This window comes from Mytilus edulis, chromosome 10 (assembly GCF_963676685.1).
Source record: "Mytilus edulis chromosome 10, xbMytEdul2.2, whole genome shotgun sequence".
Taxonomy (NCBI): domain Eukaryota; kingdom Metazoa; phylum Mollusca; class Bivalvia; order Mytilida; family Mytilidae; genus Mytilus; species Mytilus edulis.
This window is the reverse complement of record NC_092353.1, coordinates 20,704,457-20,724,193: the sequence shown is the minus strand read 5'-3', so window position 1 is coordinate 20,724,193 and position 19,737 is coordinate 20,704,457. Positions and strand designations below refer to the sequence as shown.

General features: G+C 33.1%; 1 protein-coding gene across 1 annotated transcript; it reads right to left on the bottom strand.

The window, feature by feature from the left end:
• Window positions 1–13,102: 13,102 nt before the first annotated feature.
• LOC139490605 (superoxide dismutase [Cu-Zn]-like) lies at window positions 13,103–17,951 on the bottom strand. Its single transcript, XM_071277493.1, has 4 exons — window positions 17,775–17,951; window positions 15,029–15,125; window positions 14,722–14,909; window positions 13,103–13,781 (listed from the first exon to the last, which is right to left on the bottom strand). Exons 1-4 carry the CDS (start codon window positions 17,850–17,852, stop codon window positions 13,671–13,673), a joined length of 474 nt encoding a protein of 157 aa, XP_071133594.1. The 5' UTR covers window positions 17,853–17,951; the 3' UTR covers window positions 13,103–13,670.
• Between the last annotated feature and the right edge of the window lie 1,786 nt (window positions 17,952–19,737).

Genomic DNA, 19,737 nt, shown 5'->3' with positions numbered 1-19,737 from the left:
TTATCACCTTATTCGGTTAGATTTGACAGGAACAAGATAAACATTTTATATAGATACATTTTTAATACAGAGCAGGTTGTGATTGAAGACTCCCAACGTCAGTAAATTAATTTAATTTGCTGACCAGCCGAAATATGTCCTCTGAAATACATGAAAGGCCTGAGTAAGGGATAATTACATTTCTACTTGCAGTACCTGTAAATCCGAAATCTTTACTATTGGCTCTGTACAGTTTGAAATTGTACTTTACTTCTAACAGAAGCAAAGACTCCGATGAAACTGAACAAATAACCCATGATAATGCTGTAGTACTTGAAATGCCATCCCAGTTATTTATATATGGTTCAAAAGATCCTACCTAAAAACGTGAAGAAAATGTAAGATTTCATAAGTCCACGAAAAATTTAGAATTGAGGGAATATTTTGCCAGACCTAGTTCGTCCTGTTGCTCTTCTCCACAGCTATCTGTTTGTCAATACCTGATATAGAGAGAATTGACGCAGTAGGAATATAGGTCAATTGTAATCACAACTGCTTACTGTCGGTTGTAACTTGGGTAAATCACCATAATTCATAGAACGAGAAAGGTCGATGCTGTTAAAAGGAAAAGTACTATTGAAATAAAAATGGTCACGATGATGAGGAAAAGGCTACTTATGAAAGACTTTAAATTGTCCTGTCTTGAAAAATATTCTTCATCCTATCAGAATGCCACTGGGTTGAACCGTCTTTTCATGAAACTTGATTTTTTTTAATCAAGAAAAGGCTATTGTATATAAATACGCATCTACGATAGCTCTTCAAACTGGTTAATCGTTGCATCGTAAAAAGATGATGTACCCTGCTTCGTATACAGGACGTCAAAGAATGACTAGATGATTGGCTGCACAATTTTGAAGAAAGTCCGATCAGTCGTTTAACGAATTTAAGGATATAATAGTTCAATTCAGGAAGCCCAATTGAAAAAAGGAATTGCTGGTCATTTTCTACTTTGAAACTTTGAAAAAATAAACTTAGAAGATAAAGATCCAGAAATATTAATCTCTCATAATTGAATAAATGGCGACCGAACTCTACCCTCAAATAATCGGGAATGTTTCCTCCTTTCCGTTTAAATCATTACCGTTTGGTTTCCTTCCTCGAGATATACCGGTAGATGTATAAAGGCTTAAACACTATTAGCAAAGTAACCTGTAAATTTTGAATTGCTATTTATGACCTGATAAAATGAATTATATACGTTAGTTTTAGAATGCAACACCATTATATGAATTCGTCAATTAAAACGTTTGTTAAGCCACCAAACCCTTTATGAATGGTACTGACTTTGGGAGAGCAACACAATCTTTGACGGGAGGCGAAAGGTGACTATTACAAGTAAATTAATTGCCAAGAAATGCGTTTTATTCCAGTTCCGAAGGTAACAAATGGTAACCTTGACATGTTGATGTGGTTTAGCAAAATGACTCACGTGAAATGACTGCTTCGATAGTTCTGCCTTCGGAAGCCGGTGGTCCTTCTAGAGCCAGACAAGACTTGAAACTTGGTCTCTGCTGCGTCTCCACCAATCATGCACACTTGTGAGAGTAGGTCAGACACATTTCAGCACGTGCACTCTTGATTTTATATCATTTTGGACCATATTTTATTGATTATATCGTGTTTTAAAGGTTTTGTGACTTATCTGTAACAGTTTGAGGTTATATAATCCATTTGAATATTTTGTTTCATTAAGTGTTAGCTTTTCTGTTATTGGTAACCAGTATAGTATCATCTTGGTTGTCTTTTCCTTTTTGGTCGAGTTGTCTCTTCCTTTAATTATAAGTTCCCTGTTTTCCATTATTTTATTCTTTCTACTTACTGTGTGGTAAAATAATCTTGTTATCGAATAGATGTGTTCAATGTTATAAATTGGTCCAGCGGGTTTCGGGTTTTATTTCCATTTAATAAAATAAAAACACGAAGATATTATGATAATCAGTCACCAATCCATAGAGACCAACAATATAACCGAATTATAAGTAAATGACTTCACCAACAGATTTTTGATGGTAAGTCAATTGGACGAGTCCAGGTTTAATAGCATATCAATCAGCCTGAATAAGAGTACACATATATCGCCCCTGACGAAAATGCCTTCAATGTGATACAGCCATTTTCTAGCACAGTATATACTAAATATAAACCTTGTAACCAAAGGTAAAATCAGAATACTAATTTGGTAGTGTTCGTCCGCCAGCAGTTGCCATGCAATAGATTATGATCTGTTCCAACACCTGCTTTTCTCTTTTTGATATATTGAGAGTGATGAAAAACTGGACGTCAAGTTCAATATTGACGAAATTCACTTTTACCACAAACGAGTTGATGTCTTTGCTATATTGAAAAATAGAAACTTATGTCGTTTCCATACAATAACTTAATGAGCCGTTTAATCAATACTCTTAAAATTTTGATATGATGATGACCAAATTGCAGTTATGTTTGATATTGACGATTTTCACTTTTCCTGTACATGAGTTATGGTTCTTGTTATATTTGAAAATGGCAACTTCCGAACAATTACTTATGAGCCGTTCAACCAATGTAATTCAAATTTGATATGCTGATGACAAAACGGAGATCAAATTCGATATTGACGATTTTCACTTTTTTATGAGTTATGGCCCTTGCTATATTCGAAAATGACTATGTCGTTTTCTATCATTATCTACCAACCTTTGTTCCAATGATTTTAAAATGATATTTAAAAAATGATGTTCCTGATGACAAAATGGAGGTCAAACGCACCTCTCTTTAGATATTCATAATTTCTTTTTTTTTTTCGGTTAAGGAGTAATGGCCATTGATATACCGAAAAAAATGCACTTTGTCTGTTCCGTTCTATTAACTATAAACAACTCGACTAATGCTATGTTACCGATGAAAAAATAAGAGGTCAAGTTCAATATCGATGATTCTTACTTTTGTAGTGTATTAAGCCAGTATGTTTTTTTGATACATTGGAAAAGGCACTTTATGTCGTTTCAGTGCAATTACTGGAGAACCGTTGAGCTAGCGATTTGAACATTTGAAAATGCAGTCACTAATGATAAAGTGGTAATCGAGTTTGATATTGAACATTTTCTTGTTAGGTCGATCATAGAATGGAAAATGAACACAGAATATGACGTATCAAAAAGCAGTGTTTGCTGTTAATTTGCCTTTTTTTGTAGAATATGTTAAAGTTCTTTGTATTGTTGATCCTATGATAGTTCTGTCCATCGGCGTCAACATTTAGGGACAGTCTGTTAGCGTTATATTGGACATGTTTTTAACTTGATCTATCCTAAATAGAATTCAATGACATTTAGACAGAAACTCATCATGACTAAAAGACAATAGCCAGAGCAAACTGTGTTTGTTTTACAGTATCGTTTAGATAAAGTCACCAATTACATTTTTCAAACCTTCATAAAAAATTTGATAATTTGGGCAGAAGCTTTTTTATGATCAAAAGACATTATCAAGAGTAAAATTAATAATAAAATTGTCTTTTTTTATTCTTCCGTATTTCAGAGACATCTCTGCTATTTCATTGATTAAGAATTACAAAACATTAATACAAACCCGGTTCTGTGAGTCTGTTTATAGCCTGAGATCTTAGTTCACTGTTTGATAGTATTGTCGCGAAGAGGGGGTTTGCCCAGGACCAATGCTATAGTCGGTTAAGTACAAATTTAGCAGGTCGGTTCAACCTTCCATCATGTTGCATCAATAAACTTACGGTTATCGCTAGATTTATAGACATGTATGTTATTGTTTTGTTCTAGGAGTATTTGTGTATTGGTAAAAAAAAAACATTTCTTTTTACCGAATTTACTTTGATAAGATTATTTTTGACGAACTTAGCGGTATTGGTGTCTCTCGCCATCTCGGAATATAAAATAGCAGAACGCAATAGGGCTAGATTTTCAACCAAATCGGCAAATGTTTATGTAGAAATGTAATTAAGAAATTGATTTTTTATTTAAAATGGACACTTGTTAGTGAGTGTTACTTTTATATCTGATACTCTCACAAAAGTGGATTATATTTGCTTATTTTCTAATTTTTTTAAATTAAGCAATTAAGGGGATGTTACACAGAATAGTTTCGGAATCTATAAATGACTTTTTTTTAGTATTCTTTCTACAGTAAACATCCAATGTATTAGGTTTTACTATTGGGTTTACAGATGAATTTGAACGGAATCGTTCAGCCATATTTGTATTTGTAAAATAAAATTATATAACATGCATTGCATTTCTCATGTCTTTGAATGTAAAATAAAGATTGCAATATTATTGTCTTTGCTTTCCAGTTTTAAAATCCGTATAACTATTGTTAATTGTTTACCATTCATACAACTTAAACAAGATTAAACTGCATATAAGCATGAATACATGGTATCCGGGCAGTTTAAAATGCGTATAACCATTGTAAATTGTTTACCACACCGTACAATTGATACAAGACCTAGCTACAAGCATGAATATATGGTATCCAGTTTAAAAATACGTATAACCATATAAATAGTTTACTACACCGTACGAGTGATACAATACTTATAGCTGCAAGCATGAATATATGGTATCCAGTTCAAAAATACGTATAACCAATTGTAAATAGTTTACCACACCGTACAATTGAAACAAGACCTAGCTGCATGCATGAATGTATGGTATCCAGTTTCAAAATGCGTATAACCATTGTAAATAGTTTACCACACCGTACGATTGATACAATACTTATAGCTACAAGCATGAATATATGGTATCCAGTTTTAAAAATACGTATAACCATTGTAAATAGTTTACCACACCGTACAATTGATACAAGACCTAGCTGCATGCATGAATGTATGGTATCCAGTTTAAAAATACGTATAACCATTGTAAATAGTTTACCACACCGTACGATTGATACAATACTTATAGCTACAAGCATGAATATATGGTATCCAGTTTTAAAAATACGTATAACCATTGTAAATAGTTTACCACACCGTACAATTGATACAAGACCTAGCTGCATGCATGAATGTATGGTATCCAGTTTAAAAATACGTATAACCATTGTAAATAGTTTACCACACGGTAAAATTGATACCATACATATAGCTGCATGCATGAATAAATGGTATCCAGTTTAAAAATATGTATAACCATTGTAAATAGTTTATCACACCGTACAATTGATACAAGACCTAGCTGCATGCATGAATGTATGGTATCCAGTTTAAAAATACGTATAACCATTGTAAATAGTTTACCACACCGTACGATTGATACAATACTTATAGCTACAAGCATGAATATATGGTATCCAGTCAAGTTAAAAATACGTATAACCATTGTAAATAGTTTACCACACCGTACGATTGATACAATACTTATAGCTACAAGCATGAATATATGGTATCCAGTCAAGTTAAAAATACGTATAACCATTGTAAATAGTTTACCACACCGTACGATTGATACAATACTTATAGCTACAAGCATAACTATATGGTATCCAGTTTAAAAATACGTATAACCATTGTAAATTGTTTACCTCACGGTAAAATTGATACCATACATATAGCTGCGAGCATGAATATATGGTATCCAGTTTAAAAATACGTATAACTATTATTAAATGTTAACCATTCTTACGATTGAAACAGGATTGAACCCAATCTAATTAAAAACCGATCTCTCATGCTCCCGTTTTCTGATATCCCACGCGACATATCAGAAAACGGGAGCATGAGAGATCGGTTTTTAATTAGATTGGATTGAACCGCAATCATGAATATATGGTATCCAGTTTTATAATACGTATAACCATTGTAAATTGTTTACCGTTCATATAATTGAAAGAAGATGCACATTTAGTATCCAATTTTAAATTACCATTAAATAAAGCTTTATATTTTAGAACGTAGTCGAATTGGATACGTACACCGGCACTTTCCCCTGGAAAAAAGTGCCTGTTGAATCATACCTTATTTGCAGATGCCTTATGTTACGAACTCTCCGCCAGTAGTCAGCACTTTTATGTTGACTTAATTGAGTTATCATTGATATGTTCACAATTGTAAATTAACTGTTAACAAAATTTAGAATTTTTGAAATACTAAGGCTTTTCTACTTCAGGAATAGATTACCCTAGCTGTATTTGGCAAATCGTTTAGGAATTTTTGGTCCTCAATGCTCTTCAACTTCGTACTTTATTTGACCTATTCAACATTTTTTGATTCGAGCGTCACTGGTGAGTCTTTTGTAGATGAAACGCGCGTCTGGCGTATATATGAATTTTCAATCTAGTACTATGATGAGTTTATCTGTCACATGTCCATTGTTCCTTATATAATTTTCATTGTTTAGTAACTGCTTGGTAAAAAAATAATAGTGTTTTTGTTACGGTAAATGACCGTAAATTAATGTTCTCTAATAATGAGTAACAGAATATATATTATTTGGTATATGGGTTTATTAACCAACTAAGTACATTATTGCCAAAAATGACTGGTTATTAAAAATAACATATTTTCTGTAATGGCCCTGTTTTTTCTGTAATGGCCCTGTATTAATGCCCAGCTTGTCTGTATTAAGCCCAGTTAGGGTTTTTAATGAAGTTAATAAAATTAAGCTGTAAAGCGTATAACACCTTTTTGTATTTTATTTTATTTAGTAACCAGCAACAAACATTAAAGAACCATATAAAGGGATCACTGTTCATCCTGTTTTTCAACACATAACTTCTTTCAACTTAATATCTGGGATATTTGGTATATTTAAAGCTTGATCATGGTGAAGTAAAAATATTTTTTTTCTCAAAAAACTGTCATTAAAAGAGTAAGAGAGTACATCAAGTTGGCAGCAACACATACACTTTATTTTCAGTTTGTTAATAAATGTATTAAGAAATGGGTGTTTTTATAATGGCCCTGTTATATGTCCTTGGTCAGTAATGATGGCCTCGGATGTCTGTAAGGGCCCTCGGCGTTGCCTCGGGCCATTACAGACTTCCTCAACCATTATTACAGACCTTGGACATATAACAGGGCCATTATAAAACACCCATTCATTAATACTAAGTCTGTAATGGCCCGAGGCAACATACTTAGTATTAATGAATGGGTGTTTTTATAATGGCCCTGTTATATGTCCAAGGTCTGTAATAATGGTTGAGGAAGTCTGTAATGGCCCGAGGCAACGCCGAGGGCCATTACAGACATCCGAGGCCATTATTACTGACCGGTGACATATAACAAGGCCATTATAAAAACACCCATTTCTTAATACATTTATTAACCAACTGAACAAAAGTGTGTTGCTGCCAACTTGATGTACCCTCTTTGTTTGAAAAAAAAAATTGTACTTCACCATGATAAAGCTTTTAAATGTACCAAATATCCAAGATATTACGTTGAAAGAAGTTATGTGTTGAAAAACAGGATGAACAGTGATTCCTTTATATGGTTCTTTAATGTTGGTTGCTGGTTACTAAATAAAATAAAATACAACCAGATGCTCCGCAGGGCGTTGCTTTATACGACCGCAGAGGTTGAACCCTGAACGGTTGGGGCAAGTATGGACACAACATTCAAGCTGGATTCAGCTCTAAATTTGGATTGTGATTAAATAGTTGACACAGCATAGGTTTCTGACACAGAATGAATGTGTTCTAATGAACTTAAAATTTTTGTTTTCTCTTAGAGCAATTCACTATGCTGTTGAATATTAATCCTCTCAAAAAAATGATTGAAGAAATTTTCTTTTTTATTTATGAAATTTCAAATGAGAAAAATTGAACCCAATTTTTTTAATCACATCCCCCTTTCCCTTATTCCAAAACTAATCTCAATTAAAATTTCTAATGGAGTTTGCAACAATAACTACTCATTTAAATACATCATAAAATATTAAGATGTAAAAAAAACTGCTTGTTATCACTGAATGGTAAAGATTATTTTAATTTATCAGTTGGTAGTAAAAAGTGAATATACATTGTATATTGTATATAACAAAGATTTAAGTTGATTCTGGACAAAGAAAGATAACTCCAATTAAAAAAAAATCTTGCTATTGCACAATATTTTGCAATTAGATATTTCTTGCTTACTATTCTGGACAAAGAAAGATAACTCTAATTAAAAAAAAAATTGCTATTTCACAATATTGTGCAATTAGATATTTCTTGCCATTGCACAATACTGTGCAATTGAAAAGACTTGCTATTGCACAATACTTAATATAATAATTTTAGATCCTGATTTGGACCAACTTGAAAACTGGGCCCATAATAAAAAATCTAAGTACATTTTTGGATTCAGCATATCAAAGAACCCCAAGATTTCAATTTTTGTTAAAATCAGACTAAGTTTAATTTTGGACCCTTTGGACTTAAGTGTAGACCAATTTGAAAACAGGACCAAAAATGAAGAATCTTCATACACAGTTAGATTTGGTATATCAAAGAACCCCATTTATTCAATTTTTGATGAAATCAAACAAAGTTTAATTTTGGACCCCGATTTGGACCAACTTGAAAACTGGGCCAATAATCAAGAATCTAAGTACATTTTTAGATTCAGCATATCAAAGAACCTAACTGATTCATTTTTTGTCAAAATCAAACTAAGTTTAATTTTGGACCCTTTGGACCTTAATGTAGACCAATTTGAAAACGGGACCAAAAGTTAAGAATTTACATACACAGTCATGACAGTTAGATTCGGCATATCAAAGAACCCCAATTATTCAATTTTGATGAAATCAAACAAAGTTTAATTTTGGACCCTTTGGGCCCCTTATTCTGTTGGGACCAAAACTCCCAAAATCAATACCAACCTTCCTTTTATGGTCATAAACCTTGTGTTTAAATTTCATAGATTTCTATTTACTTATACTAACGTTATGGTGCGAAAACCAAGAAAAATGCTTATTTGGGTCCCTTTTTGGCCCCTAATTCCTAAACTGTTGGGACCTAAACTCCCAAAATCAATACCAACCTTCCTTTTGTAGTCATTAACATTGTGTTTAAATTTCATTGATTTCTATTTACTGAAACTAAAGTTATTGTGCGAAAACCAAGAATAATGCTTATTTGGCGCCTAATTCCTAAACTGTTGAAACCAATACTCCCAAAATCAATCCCAACCGTTCTTTTGTGGTCATAAACCTTGTGTCAAAATTTCATAGATTTCTATTAACCTAAACTAAAGTTATAGTGCGAAAACCAAGAAAATGCTTATTTGGGCCCTTTTTGGCCCCTAATTCCTAAAATGTTGGGACCAAAACTCCCAAAATCAATACCAACCTTCCTTTTGTGGTCATAAACCTTGTGTTAAAATTTCATAGATTTCCATTCACTATTACTAAAGTTAGAGTGCGAAAACTAAAAGTATTCGGACGACGACGCCAACGTGATAGCAATATACGACGAAAATTTTTTCAAATTTTGCGGTCGTATAAAAAGGTATTATACTCTTTACAACTTAATTTTATTAACTTTATTAAAAACCCTAACTGGGCTTAATACAGACAAACTAGGCATTAATACAGGGCCATTACAGAAAAACAGGGCCATTACAGAAAAAAACAGGGCCATTACAGAAAATATGTAATTTTTAATAAACAGTCATTTTTGGCTATAATGTACTTAGTTGGTTAATAATACTATATCCTAGCAATTTCTACTGGTCTTTTAGTCGAATTTCACCCGACTTCAAACTTAATTAATGGATCAGCAATCAATGATGAGTTTTTATATTAAATCCGTAAGTCCGTATCTCAGATACCTAGCAATAGATTAAATGTATGAAGAGTATGGAGTTATTGTAATCAGTGGGGGATCCATGGGGGGTGGGGTTCCGGGGGTTGGAACCCTCCCTTTTTTTTTGGCCGATCAATGCATTTGAATGGGAGCCTATAGTTGGAACCCCCCCCTTTTACTCTGGGTTGGGAACCCCCAGTTTATCAAAAGCTATAAGCAATTGAATTTCATTTCTTCATATGTTGTAGGTTTAGAACATACCACCCCCTTCTCGTCCAATGAAAAGTCAGTTTTTCACCTCTAAATTTCATAGTGCATGGTTTTCCATGCACTATTTATATGTTAGACAATACTTGGTCATGTTTTATGAAGATTTAAGCCCAAGGCAAAGCTCCATGGCCATAATTTTCGTGATGTTTAGAATCATAATCTAAGTTTTAACTTATTTGAAAACTGTGGTATTTTAAACTAAGATCATATATCTAAACTACTCATTGGTTAATGTTCATTGTATAATCAGGTTTTTTTCTTCAAAAAAAATTAAAGAACCTTAGTGAGCACGCTCACATACCCCACGTCCCCACATTGTCATTGGAGAAATTAAATAAGTGTAAGAAAAAAAATTTTATAAGAAAAAATATTGAATAATAATTTCCTGTCAATATGCACATCAACATAGTATGTCCTTATTATCTACAAAATTTCATGAAATTCTGTTGTGTGGTTTCAGAGGAGTTGAGATGACAAACTGTTGCAGAAGTACATTGAAGCAAGTAAGTTCAAAGAGATGTAACTCCTAGAAAAAAAATTGAATCGTAATTTCCTGTCGATATGCACATCTACATAGTATGTCCTTATTATCTTAAAAGGTTTCATGAAATTCTGTTGTGTAGTTTCAGAGGAGTTGCAATGACAAACTGTTGCAGTAGTACCTTAAAGCAAATAAGTTCAAAGAGATGTAACTCCTAGAAAAAAAATTGAATCGTAATTTCCTGTCGATATGCACATCTACATAGTATGTCCTTATTATCTACAAATGTTCATGAAATTCTGTTGTGTGGTTTCAGAGGAGTTGAGATGACAAACTGTTGCAGTAGTACAATAAAGTAAATAAGTTCAAAGGGGGGTAACTCCTAGAAAAAAAATTGAATCGTAATTTTCTGTCGATATGCACATCTACATAGTATGTCCTTATTATCTTAAAAGGTTTCATGAAATTCTGTTGTGTAGTTTCAGAGGAGTTGCGATGACAAACTGTTGCAGTAGTACAATAAAGTAAATAAGTTCAAAGGGGGGTAACTCCTAGAAAAAAAATTGAATCGTAATTTCCTGTCGATATGCACATCTACATTGTATGTCCTTATTATCTAAAAAGGTTTCGTGAAATTCTGTTGTGTAGTTTCAGAGGAGTTGCGATGACAAACTGTTGCAGTAGTACATTAAGCAAATACGTTCAAAGGGGCGTAACTCTTATAAAAAAAATTGAATCGCAATTTCCTGTCGATATGCACAACTACATAGTATGTCCTTTTCATCTGAAAAGGTTTCGTGAAATTCTGTTGTGTGGTTTGAGAGGAGTTGCGATGACAAGAAACAGGACTGACGGACGGACGGACTGACGGACGGACGGACTGACGGACGGACGGGTCAAAAACATTATACCCTCCGCAACTTCGTTGCGTGGGGTATAATAAGTATGCTAATAATAAGTGATGTATGGAATGATTGTTAGATGTTTATGTACGTCTGCGTGGTAGGGTTCATATGACCAGAACATATTTTAAAGGATCATTGATAGGTCTATAAGGTACCTGTGAATTTTTGGATCTTGTTTCAAATAATTGTATGAACTTCAAGATTATATATATATGTCACTGTTTGTGGTGTCCTGAATGGAAGATGTCAGTTGTTATTCTGCAGTTTACATGTTGTAATGTATAACATATTATCTATTTATGCGTTTCTCTGTGCTGAGTGTTTCTTGCATGTTTGTATAGTATTTCTTTCACATATTGTTGTCATTTAAGCAATATGTTTTAACACATCCATTTACTAGTAATTAGGTTTGGCTAGCCATAAAACTGGTTCAACAAACGGTTTTTTCTTAATTTCATGTACCAAGTCGGGAATATGGCAGTTGTTATCAAATAGTCCTTTCGATGTATGTTGGCGTTTGTTTTCGGTTGTTTTCCTCTTGTTGTTGAGGTGTTTCCCTTAGTTTTTAATTTTCTCAATCGATTAATGACTTTTAAATAGTGGTGTACTATTTCTAAAAATGCATGTTTTTTTCAATATATCAGTTCAATTAAGGCAAGTAAAGCAGGAGTATAGTTTCTCATATACTATAAAAGACCAGAGGGACATTCAAACTCATTAAAAATTAACTGACAACTCCATGGCTAAAAACGAAAAGGACAAACACAAATAACAGTACACGACACATAAGGAACATATCTGTTATCTGTGAAACTGATATTCCATATAGGTCGACCAACTTGTGATAACTTCTGTAAATTTAAGAAGGGATGATTTCAACTTCACCATTTGAAACTCTTGGTTTAATAGTTTTATAAGCTGAATGTTAATTCTATGTGATGTATTGAATGATTGTAAGATTCTAAGACAGAATTATGTACGTTTGGCAGGGTTTCAATGACCTTGACCTATTTGAAAATATTTTTGATAAGTTTTTGTGGTACTTGTAAAACTTTCTAATCACAGACTTACAACAAACACAATTGTAATCAAGATAGAATTGAGAATGGAAATGGGGAATGTGTCAAAGAGACAACAACCCAACCAAATAAAAAAACAACAGCAGAAGGTCACCAACAGGTCTTCAATAGCCTAGGTAAAGCAGGAGAAGCATTTCATCATGTGCACTCTTGGATAGGAACAGCTAGACCCTAATCTACCACAAAGTCGTCATGGCTTGGATGAAATCATATATTAATATTAAATACTGACAAGTTGTATTCTGTAAGATAAAGGTTATGCCCTTTAAAATGAAACTAGAAACATTTTCTGTTACTATGTAGGTTTTAAATAATTTACACTGATCTTAAAAACAGCTTCAATTAGTTTCAATTTGTGGTTACTGAATACTGTATGTTTCAGTTGGACACCACATATCCTCACACACCTTGTTACTTCACATAAAACAATTTGTATCTGAAGGTCAAATATTATAAGTTGTATCTGAACGTCAAAAAGTAGCTTTACTTGGCTCATACAAACTGGACATCATTCAAATTTTATATTTAGGACTCGGCATTTGAATGCAAATCAATATAACTACTGGGCCAATCATGAGTCATTTCAGTTTGATTACAGAATGTATTAGTAAGAACTTAACATAAACAAGAAATACAACATAAAGCACAAGATGGAATCTTTCCTTTATCATTTCAGTATTATTGTTCAAAAATTCAAAACACCAAGAGTACATACATTATTCACAATAAAACTATAAATGTAAATAATCTGGATAAAAGTGAGGTACTACATGTAGTATCAATCAACATTGAATTTATACTCTTTTTCATCCACAATTTTGTTCATTGTTTTTAAACATTTTCTTTTTTATTGAGAATCAATATTTACAGTGCTTCTATCTGTATATTATTGTTATAATTCAATTGACATATTGTATGAAGGATTTCAATTTTGAAGAAAGTATATTTTCCATAAAGTTTAAAATTAAAAGATATATCATACCACACTCAATATTCTATGGCCATGAACATTCTAAATAGAAATTATTACAGTAATACAGAGACAAGGAATGGCTTCATGTTCTTATGGGCACTTTGTTACATGATTTTAAATAATAATAAAAAAAATCATTTTGCATTGCTACTACATAAAGTATTCATTTGAATGCATTACACCTTTGAAATTCCAATGACACCACAAGCCAGACGACCCCCAGCATTGCCTGTTGTCTTGCTTAGCTCATGGCCACCTTTACCTAAGTCATCTATATCAGCATGGACCTGAAAAGAAATAGAAAATGTGTGTAAGTGTTTAATGTTTTACATATATCAGAAGTGACACCTTCAAATAAGAAAGCATGGATCAATAAGATGGACTTTATTTGTTCCTGTACTTTCACTTATGGTTCATTGCCTGAATATTTTGCATATTTAACATGTTATAATATCATGAGTATTGCTATTTTAATTTCAACATTATTTTGTATTTTACTATTGAATTGATTAAACCTGGAGAGCATAAAAATGAAGTTATGGTATTGTGATAAAATTCAGATTGACATGATTTTATGATGTACTGTTACACCACTGTCACAGCTAAGGGGATGGTTGGTGCCTTCAAACGTCTAGAACCCCACTACATTATTTAGGTGCCTGTCCAAAATAACCTGTAATTCAGAGGTTGTTGTTTGTTGCTTTGTTACATATTTGTTTTTCTTTCTTTATTTTATACATAATTTAGGCCGTTAGTTTTCTTGTTTGAATTGTTTTACATTTGTCATTTCTGGAGCTTTAAGAGCTGATAATGCAAAATGTGCTTTGCTCGTTGTGGAAGACTGTACGAAGACCTGAAGTTGTTAATTTCTGGGTCATTTAGTCTCTTTTAAAGAGTTGTTTCACATCTATCACATCTCCTTACACATAACATATTCAGACAGACCTAGACTTTTTACAATCAATCCATATAGTCCACATGTATGAAAAATTGAGGTCATGCATTAGCAAATGATAATACACATTTTACACAACTTTAAAAATAAAATAAGAAAAGGCAACCTAGGTTGTGTATATGTTATGTTTGTAGAATTAAGCATCCTTATTGATATTGATAAAAAATACATGTTTTTAGTACATGTATCGTTATATTGTGGAATAGCCATAAACATTTTTGACTTATTATCATATTTTTCCTAGGCTGTGTCTGGTTTCTGATATTACTTACTACTACTGTTCTTCCTATGATAGACTGGGGACCAGTCAGGGATAGCTTTGCATCTGTTATTTTAATTTCTGCTTTTCCATCTGCATTTGCTAATACATTTCCCAGATCACCAACATGTCTTTCTTCATCTCCTGGTGCACCATGGGTCTTTCCAAATGGGTTGAAATGTGATCCTGCACTAGTACAACCTAACAGAAACAAAAAAGTTTGTATATTCATAAATGTATAACTTCATGTTCAATGCAATTCTATTTATCTCAAAGTTTCAGGAATTGTTTAAAATGTTCTAATGTGTCTATAGTCTTACCATTTGTGTTGTCTCCAAACTCGTGAACGTGGAAACCATGTTCTCCTGGAGCTAGCCCAGTTAACTCTCCTGTCACTGTCACTGCTGAATCACCATTCTGAAAGGTAATCAATTATCAAATATTAAAACCAGAAGTTAAATACATATGTAAATTAGACAAAAAGTCTTCTCTTCAATATGTTTCCAATTGTATACAAACTTCCTAAAATAGTTGAAGCTCATTTCCTACATCATTTTCATAAAATCTTTATCTGACATCAAACTCAGAAATATTTGTTATTTATGTGATAATTTAAATAGATTTGAATAAATGTAATCTAAGTTTTCAAACAAATTTATGACTTAAACATGAATTTTTGTTTTGTTTTGTGACCTCTAGGTTACAATTTGTCAAAAAAATCAGAGATAATTTGAAAGAGAAAAATATGATCAAAAATTCAAACTGCAATCTTGAAAATTCATGGTTTACAAATGTACACAAAATTTATAAATTCAAAAATAAAAAAATATTAAAAACCAATTCTTCAGAGAACAATTGAAGGTCTTTCCACCTCGATAATAAGAATGCAATTTAAAAAACAGTGAACATTGGAAAATGTCACTCATGGTTCATGTAATTTGTTACTTCAAACTGATATAATAAAAACAATTATAGGTACTTTTTCATAGGAATAGTCTGAAATAGGCTACTTCCGGTTAAAAAACGGTCATTTCCCGTTGACATGGTACATGATGAAATGTCTGCAACCAAATGCAGAAGACTTTATTGTTTTATAATGAACCAGTAAGAATTCTCAGCAAAGGTCAAAGTCTAGAACGTCAAATTGACCTTTGAATTTGACCTCAATTTCAAGGTCATAGGTCAGTGATCTCAAATCAAAAGAGCCCAGGTAAATCACTTGTATGGTTGTGAAGTAATACTAATTTCAAATACATAAGGGGAGAAAACTCCTATAAGGGTTGATCTAAACACTTCCGACTTAAACAGGTTAAAGTTGTGCCCTTTCGTAAACATTTATTTGGCAAACACATCATATCATTAACTGTTAGTTTCTTTTGAATAAAGATATAAACAAGCAAAATTAATTTAGAACATGACCTTGACCTTTGACCCTGACCTAAATTTTCTCCAAACGGAACAAGGACTTCATATCAAAAGACTTTAGGCCTCTACGACTTATAATGTATGAATTTATCCAACATATCACCTATCTTAAATTTTCAAAGAGAGATAACTCCCATAAGATGTCATCCGATCACTCCAGTTAAATTCATCAAACCGTTCTTAAGAGCAGACAAACAATTTGGTGAAAACAGTTTGTTGAAATCTTTAACGGTTCCAGATATAAAGATAACAAGAAAAAGGGGACGTGGGGAGATAACTCCTATAAGAATAAGCGTTCGGTCACACAGGGTGAGTTTTGAAGCCTCAATTACTGTACAACATCATTGGCCAAAAATCAGTTTGATATGTTGTAAACAAAAAAGCATCTCAGACGGCAAAAGAAAAACAAAAATAATCAGAAGAAAAACAAAAGGTCTTTCCACGAAAAGTGGAAAGACCTAAATATCAAATAACTTTTGTCCACATACATGACATACTATTCTACATTCAATGTTAATCACTCTTCTTCAACCATACGGCATAGAATTTTTAAGGTGATCGAAGATATAGAGACAATAGTTTTGATCATTGTTGAACTCTCGTAATATTTAGACTTTTTTATTCTTTGTGTTATTAGTGAGACCTTTAGGAAGAGCTGAGCAGAGTGATACTGTATAGACAGTTGAATTGTAAGAACAATGATAATCATGATAATAGGTGTCTTGAGGGCGAAAACATATGCCAGTCCACTGGTACGCATTCTGTTCTGTTTTAAGCAAAAGTCCACTAAAAACACAGTAGTACTGCTACAAGGTCTATACTCGGAGTAACTCCATCCCAAAAACATCTATGATACAACAGCCCCTCAAATGAGGCATAACCCCTAAATGTAACGACTATCCTTTTAAGTGGGGTTAAAATGGTTAAAATCAAGTGGTGAAAAATATATATTTGTTGCTCTTTATCTGGTGTTGATTCTATGCCAGACTATGGGCTACCCTTGTTCTGTTGTCCCCCAGTGTGTAGTTGAAAGCTGGTTGTATATCCACTAGTTGGTTCTTGATCTTGTAGCAAAGGATGAGTCACTGGTTCATTTATCTTTGCAGAAGGGTATCCCACTCGCGTTGGTCTTTCAGTCCAGTGACACAGCCTGAGGAAGTGTCGGTGTACTAGTTGTATACCAATCGTGCTTTTTTGCACTGTACCCGTTCAAGGTCTTTGATCAAGCTTACTCCATCGATGGTCTGAATGCACCAAAGGCTGTGTTTTTGACTGATGGCTTACACTGGCCAAGGTTCCTGCGGAAAAAACTGAGGGTCCTGGTTGCCTTTTCGGTTAATAATAGTATCTCCCAAGGTACTGGATAAAAACACATTCCCAACCTGATAGTGATACTAGCCCTGTGCTCTAAGTCTGACAACATACATGTTCTATGTTTTGACCTTTGACAAAGAGGTAACTTTTAATAGTCATTTGAAATTTCCTTTCTAGGATAAAGTTTTTTTTACGAAACTCATAGAAAAGGTTGCCGTAAAGGGGGCTATATTACAAAAGGTCAAACTGTAGTCATATGACATGGAAATTATGTTGACCAGCAACATGAGCAACAAATTTTGAAAATTATTTAAAAAAAAATATTACCTGTTGACTGAAAGCGACTGTTCCTGTAACAGCACCATCTCCTTTCAAGACACAAACTGCTTTTATATTAGCTGCCATACCTACAGAGATAAGATTTTCTTATGAACAAGTGACCGGTAAGTGACCGTAAACTGCGAGAAAATGTGGACAAGTGTCGTGTGCAACGGGTGTTGCTAAAACGCAGAAACAGATTACGAAACGGAAAAAAGAAAACATGTAACTGAAATGAAAACATTTTTTTGATTTTTTGTAAAGTTTAGTGGTATTTTAGGTTCTGTGGTAAAAAAACACGCTCCGATTTAACAGCGCGAAGGAGAAACGAAAAATAATAAGAAACGAAAAAACAAAAAGAAAAGAAACGAAGCGAAAAAGAAAACTCAAAAAGAAAAGAAACGAAACGAAACGAAACGAAATAGAAATCACAGACTTTGAGATAAAACAAAATTGTTAAAATTGGGATATGACCTGTATTACAAAATAGTATATTTTTACGAAATACATTATTAATTTTGGCTATTATATATGTAGGACTCTAAAGTGCGATGGTAAAACTGTGTGAATGATCGATCTAGTAAGTCCATTTTCAGTAACAAAGAGGCTGTGAAATGTCTATCATCTCTTCAAGATAAGTATGTTGTTGTTCCTGCGGACAAAGCTTCAAATAATATTGTCTTTGTATGTAAATCGTATTACTACGAGTGTCTTATAAAAGAATTAGGAATAAATGAACACTCAGGTAATCCCACATACAAAAACATATCATTTGACAAGGATGAGATTTTGGCGAATCATAAGTCCTTCATGGCTTCTATGAACATTGCATTGAACAACAAATCGGAGGACTTACCTTGTTTGTATTGGATACCTAAACTTCACAAAATTCCGTACAAACAACGGTACATTGCCGGCTCATCTGCTTGTTCTACTAAAGAATTGTCCATTAGATTGACTAAAATTCTGTCCGCAGTTAAAGAGGGTCTTCAGATATACTGTGAAACTGTTTACTCACGTAGTGGTATTAACCATATGTGGATTCTGAAAAACTCTAAAGAACTTCTGGATAATTTTAAATCTCGGTCTTTTTCTGAAATTAGTTCTATTAAAACTTTTGATTTTTCAACCTTGTATACAACCATTCCCCATGTGAAATTGAAAACCCGTCTAAAAGAAATAATTCACAATGCTTTTCATCATAAAAATGGTAGCATACGCTATAAATTTATCACTTTGGGATACCATAAGGCATATTTTGTTAATAAGGAACAAAAGGGTAAAACATACTACACAGAGGAACAAGTGATCAGTATGCTGGAGTTTCTTATTGACAACATATTTGTTGAATTTGGAGGTAGACTTTTTCAACAAATTGTCGGCATTCCTATGGGAACGAACTGTGCGCCTCTCCTTGCCGACCTCTTCTTATTTTCATATGAATCGGAGTTCCTTCAGACACTTGTCAAAAACAAGAAGATAAAAAAGCCAGGTTATTTAATTTCACTTTCAGATATATTGATGATGTTCTTTCCATTAACAATCCGAACTTTTCTGATTGGATTCCATTAATATACCCACCAGAACTAGAAATTAAAGAGACCACAGACACGGCTTCCTCTGCCTCATTTTTAGACTTATACCTCGAATTTGACATACACAGTCATCTCAGTACCAGAATCTATGACAAACGAGACGATTTTAATTTTGAAATTATCAATTTCCCCCACCTTAGTAGTAATATACCAACTTCACCTGCATATGGAATATACATTTCCCAACTTATTAGGTATTCAAGAGCTTGCAGCTCCTATTCAGACTTTGTAAAACGTTACCAGTGTCTGAGCAGAAAATTGATGAACCAGGGGTATGTCAAAGAACGTCTCGTCCTTTTTCTTAAAAAGTTCATCGGAAGATACCCAGAACTTGTTGATAAATATTCCGTATCAACTTCACAAATAATACAAGATGG